Raw genomic sequence first — 6,000 nt, 5'->3', positions numbered from 1 at the left:
TGTTATAAACACACCTGCTAGCTGCAAAAATGTCCACCTGTCGACATGTACACAAAACAGATAGTGTTCACACGCATACTTATGCCTTAAAACCAACTAGTGTGAAATATTTCAGTCATTCAATCATGCAAACTGTTAGTGCAAAGGTGAGCTAACACCTGTGCTCAGGTGAGTGTTTATGTTCTTCTAAAATGGATGGTGGAACGTGACAAGAAGGAGGGAGAGTGCCCAGCCATCCCCACCCCAAGACCCCCACCGCAGCAGCAGTGGCAGCCGAAATCCCCCCAACGCCACACGAGAACCGGCAGGGAACAACCGCCGCCCGGGCGACCAAGCCCGCCACCCAGGCCAGGGCCAGCAGGACCGCCGCAAGGCCCCCAGAGCCAGAGAGCAGGGATGCACGGAGGGAAAGAGAGCGCCGCCCCAGCCCAACCAGGAGAGCAGCCCCCCCGCCGCGCCGGTAGCGCCCAACGCAGGGCCCCACCGGAGAAGGACCCCCACAGCCCCAGACAAGCACCCCACCACCACCCAGGAGTTCCGGGCATCCCCCCGCCCCCACCCCAGGTACGAGCCAGGACCCCCCAAGGGAGACCCGCTCCGCACTCCAGGCAGCCATCCGCCCGGCCCACGGTTGGTCCAGGGAGGAGCAACCGTTTGCAGTCACTTCATCATTTGATACAGCAGCAGCATCTTTGGATCTATGAGAACCACTGACTATAGACCGAGTGTGATGTCACCCATAAAAATGGTTTGCCTCTGGTTCAACCAAATGAAATCAATTTAGTCACCATTTTTCTGCAATATGGATGCCGCCATGTTGGAGCCAGCATTGACTGGTCATAGCAAAATTGTTGTGTGTGTTTGAAACCACATATCTTTGTGATAATAAATAAAACAAGGCCAAAGGATGAGCACTTGAATCACATCCTGAATGTGGCTGCCACTCAGGATGTGAGTTCTGTGGGGCTCCCACACTTTTTATCACTACATCAAACAGGACACTGCCCAACCGGACAAACGCCTGTCTGACCAGTAACCAGTGATCCAAAGACCCGCTGATACCCATCAGCCGCAGATTATAGAATTATTAACAATACTGTGCTTTTACTATTTTGGATACACTGTCTTCAGGCTACAGCCATATATTTTATATTGATCGGAAGTTGCTGTTTTTACCACAATTTTACTGGTCCAACCCACATGGGAATAGATTTGACTCCATGTGGCCCTTGAGTTAAAATGGTTTTGACACCCCTTGACTAGTGTGTGGTGAAAGGCGCTTATAATCTGTACGTCATAAGGGCGTATGGCTTACATTAGTTTTATGAATGCAATACAAGAACCACACGAACAACTTGAATTCATTTAGGGGGGTTGGGGGCCTTTAAATTCTATGGGCTGAAACTATGCAATAGAATGAAAAAATAATAATAAAGTCGCAAAAGTATCCTTTGTGTCCATAACAACCAGCCAGCAGTGGGGAAAAAACTTTTTTTCCCAGCTTTTATTTTTACAGAATTGCATTCATTAAAAAAAAACAAGGGGGGGGGGACTGTTATGTTAAACAAATTAACTAAACTACACGTGTTTCATGTTTTTTTAACTGTAAAAATGTATGAACCAAAAATTAAAAAAAAAAATTAAAAAATTGATTTTTACCACATTTTTCCGCAGAACCTCCCCCAAACACAGCTGCGGGTTTACAGTTAAATGTCTTTTTTTGTTCACTTGGAAAAAGCAGGAACTAAACATTTTCACTGAGATTGTCACGTTTGCTCTGTCAGCAGAGGGATTCTATCTAAAATGTCCTGTGCTGCATCCCTCAGAACCACCGCTTTGTCTGCCATGTGCAGCAAAGACTTCAGACTCGCCCAGAAAACCTGCTGCTTGCGCTCGTCACTGGGCCATTCCAGGTAGGTCTGCTGCTTCAACAAGCTCCGGAGTCTCAGGAACCTCTTGGGAAGAGAGTCTGGTGGGATTGGCTCCAACAGAACAAAGACTATGGAGTCGCTTTGGGTGCTGATGGATCTGTGCTGCGCAAAGAAGAGCTCATAGTTGCACCACTCACTCTGCACAAAATGTTTGGAGAGCACAAATAGCGTCTTGTAGCTGGACTCTACGCAGTTGATGATGTTATCCAGAATCCACTCACCCGGGACAAAGTCCCGCTCATGGACGCAGAGGGAGAAACCATTTCCTTCTAGAGAGGGCACCAGCTGACTGTCCACCCAGTTGGAGTCCTGGTGGCTGTACGAGATGAAGGCATGATAGTCGAATGAGGCGTTCTTCAGCAGGTTAGAACGCTTCTTGCCTCTCCTCTTCATCCTGATCCAGGTCCACAGCATCCTTGTGTACCAAGCTCCGTCACACTTCCAGAAAATGACACTGATGGCTGTGCAAACGGCTGTTAGCACAGGCAGAGCCACCACAGACTGAAGCCACATTTCGCAGGACAGCTTGCTGGTTTTGTACTCAGACAGAGACAGTCCAGTGAGGGAAGGCGGCGTGCTGCATGTGTAATCGAATGGCCAGTCTGGTAGTAAGGACTTATTGAAAGCAGTAATGAACCAGTGGATGTCACAGGAGCAGAAATAGGGATTGTTCCCAGCGATCAGTGTCTGAAGTCTGGGCAGCCCCGCTAAAGCCTCTCTGGACACAGAGGTGATGGCGTTCTGGTCCACATGGAGCCTGAGCAGAGTTGGGACGCTGAGATCTTCAGGGAAAACCTGGATGCTGTTAAAGCTCAGTGTGAGTTGCTCCAGTTTGGGAAAGCGAGACAGGACTTCCTGTGTTATGGCTGTTATTCCTGTCTTTGTCAAGTCAATCTTTACAAAGTTTGGAGACAGGTAACTGAACACAGCGTTGCCCAAATTGTTGTTGCCCAAGCTCAGTTCTGTCAGCTGAGCCGGCCAGAAGCATGCGCCATCCAAATGGATCGAGTTGAAGCTGAGGTCAAGAGATTTTAGTGTCTTCATTTGCTGCATTTTCTTAGAGATAAATGAAAGACTAATGAATCTATTTCTGCTCAAAGAAAGCTTCTGCAGCTTTGGGAAGGTGGAGGCATATGAACACTGAAACCACCAGAAGCCAGACTCTGACAAGAGGTTGTCCGACAGGTCAAGCATTTCCAGAGACGGTAGAGTTGAAATGAGTCCGCAGGGTAAAATGTTCATCCCGGTGCCTGAAAACCTCAGATACGTGAGCTCTGAGAAGGCCTTGGAACTCATGTTGAAAGTCGGATATTTGTACTGGTAATGGTTCACACTGTTGAAGGTAACTGAGCGGAGACTGATGCTTTGGTTTATGGTGGGGAGCTGAAACCCCTCCGCCGTGTCTTCATTATAAGTGATGTTAACAAACAGGAGTTCACGAAGAGAGGAGAGCCACACGTTCTTCACGAAACTCTCCATGAATGAACTGTTGATCCATGTGCTCTCAATGCTGAGTCTCTGCAGGAAAGGCATCGTCCTCAGCTTGAAGAAGGGGTCTCCTGTCACACGGCAGGTGTCAAGAAATACAGATGTGAATCGAATTGACCTTACTCGTGCCTCAGCCAAATCCCTTAGAAGGTTGTCCAACATGATGAAATCCTCACAGAATGACACGTGGAGGGAAATGTTTTGGAGGTTAATTCTTGCAAGAGAACCAGAATCATATTTTCGCCACGGAGTTCCAGCCCCCAAGAACAAATGGTTCAGGGAAACATTCACGAGCGCATCAAAGTCATGAAAACGAACCGTTGTGGCCGCTGTGCTTCCCAAGACCAGAAAGTCCAGAGCTCTTAGATCCCGAAAGGAAGCAGGAATCTTATAGCTGCTGTACAGATTATTGTCCACAGCAAAAACCTGCAGCCTTTTCAGTGAAATTGCTGGAATGAAAGACAAGCTGTTGTGAGAAATGTTGAGGACTTTAAGCCCCGGTGTGTGTTTGAACACCGTGGGGGGAATCACCCGTAGGCCACAGTGGGTTGCTTTCAGGAAGCACAGCTGGGACAATCCAAAAAACTGATCTGCGTCCCACCTGTGGATGGGGTTGTAAGAAATGTCCAAATACTGTGTGCTGTGGGGAAGATGGGAAGGGACAGCGGTCAGGTTATGGTTGGAATAGTCCTTCAGTCCTCGCCTCAGAACGCCACACAGTTGAAATCCTCTGTCATCTGTCTCTGCAGCTCTGGACACAGGATTCAGAAAAGCCACCACGAAAATGGCCCCAATCACTGGAGCAATGCTTGGCCTGGAACACCAAAGAGTTTGGAAAAAGTAGGTGGAACATAAGTGAAAGAGCACAAGGTAGGAAAAAGCAATGTGACGCATAAAAGAAGCTGGTTTACCTCTGCAACTTCATGACTTTAGAAACGGCAGCAGCTGTGACCTAAGCCGGCGGTTCCCCTCGGCACTCTGATCTGCTGCTGTCAAAAGCACAAGTCTTTCCTTCCCTAAATCAGTTTCTCCTTTCTGCCCTCTGCTCTCCTTTCATATGAGTGTGACTTACTAAAGGGGAAGTTCTAAGCTGGTGAAGCCCAAAAGAAAAACATGCTGTCTACACCATGAAACTGGAAATCATCATCAAAGTCTTTGTTTTAAAGACCCAATGTGCCAACATCAGTGCTTCGAAAGGATTCAAGCTTGTTTGAGACTTCTCCTGAAATGAGACAGGTCTAGACAACATCAAACAAATGCTTTAGAGATGTACTGCACCGTGACTTTACAGGTTTTCTCAGAGAACATATTCACCAAAAAAAAGTATAAAAAATAACTTTGATCCCAGCGCTCTTTATTTGAAAAAAGAAAAATCAGTCATTGAACCATAATTTGGATTGAGCGCTGTTTATTAAAGAATGTCATTTTTGATCTGAGTTGTGAATCCAGCTGACTTATCTGTATGTAACATTAATAGTAAATGAGAACTCGACTGAATGACCCCTCCCCCCCAATATTCCAAACAGGACGACAGGACGAGTTTTTACTCTAGTTACAAACTGACCAATCAGATGCCTTGATAAAAGAAGGCGGTCTCACGTCAACTGTTCAAAACCTTTGATTGACAAATTTTGTGTAGCTCCCCCCCCGTGGCCTTCCAACAAGCTCACTCCTGATTGAGAGTGGTTGCCATACCAGCTTTGACTCGACTGACTTGGACCAATCACTGCTTACTGATGTAATTTGGCTCCAACATTTCGATGTCTGTATCCCAAAGAAAATGGTGACTTAATTGACTTTATTTGGTTGAAGATGCAAGTAAACCTTTTTCTATGGGTGACGTCACACGCATAATTTAAAAGTGAAATGTGAGCCATATACACAATATAAAAGTTATTCATCGGTGGTATATGCGGGAAAAGTCTGTTAGACATACGTGGAACGATCATGGAAAGCCACAAATTTGCATATGCATCTTGCAAAAATCCCACACAATTGTGTAAGATTCATGTCATAATTGTGTGTAAACTATGTAAAATACGCATAAACTGTGTAATTCTCTACCAAACAAAAAATTTAAACAGATTAAAACAGAATTCATGATAAAGACCCATCGGCCGAAACCCTTGACGGACACTTGCAACTCATCGGTCAATGGCAAGAAACACTTATGAATTACATATTGTGTGCATCGCAAAAGACCAAAATTTAATTTGTGGAAAATGTACAAAATGTATGTCGTAGCTGTGTGAACAACATTTCTAAATGAAAGGATTTGGAGTTTACACAGAATATCTGTATATGCTGATGATACCCTAGTTTTTTTAGACCTGCTAGTCAGCTGTTTAACAAAATTTTATAAAACCATGTTGTAAAAAAAAATGTCTGAAAGCTCAGATACTTCTTTATAATTTTGCATGAGATCATTAAAGATGTCAAAATTTCTTTCTGTTAGTCACGGTTTTAAGCAAAGAAGAACAAGCTCGGGTTTTGTTCAGTCTTCTATTCCGACTGACTTATTGTGTCACAAATAAAATAAGCTCAGAATAAATAAAAATTAGTGATAACCTATTAAACACTC

At 45.2% G+C, this 6,000-nt stretch overlaps 1 protein-coding gene across 1 annotated transcript; it reads right to left on the bottom strand.

Annotated features, from left to right (window-relative positions):
* Positions 1-604: 604 nt before the first annotated feature.
* Positions 605-4,534, bottom strand: LOC101163128 (toll-like receptor 1). Its single transcript, XM_004083114.4, has 2 exons — positions 4,331-4,534; positions 605-4,233 (listed from the first exon to the last, which is right to left on the bottom strand). Exons 1-2 carry the CDS (start codon positions 4,342-4,344, stop codon positions 1,767-1,769), a joined length of 2,481 nt encoding a protein of 826 aa, XP_004083162.1. The 5' UTR covers positions 4,345-4,534; the 3' UTR covers positions 605-1,766.
* Between the last annotated feature and the right edge of the window lie 1,466 nt (positions 4,535-6,000).

This window comes from Oryzias latipes, chromosome 23 (genome assembly GCF_002234675.1).
Source record: "Oryzias latipes chromosome 23, ASM223467v1".
NCBI lineage: Eukaryota > Metazoa > Chordata > Actinopteri > Beloniformes > Adrianichthyidae > Oryzias > Oryzias latipes.
Note: the sequence above shows the minus strand (reverse complement) of the source record. Positions and strands in the feature narration are given on the sequence as shown.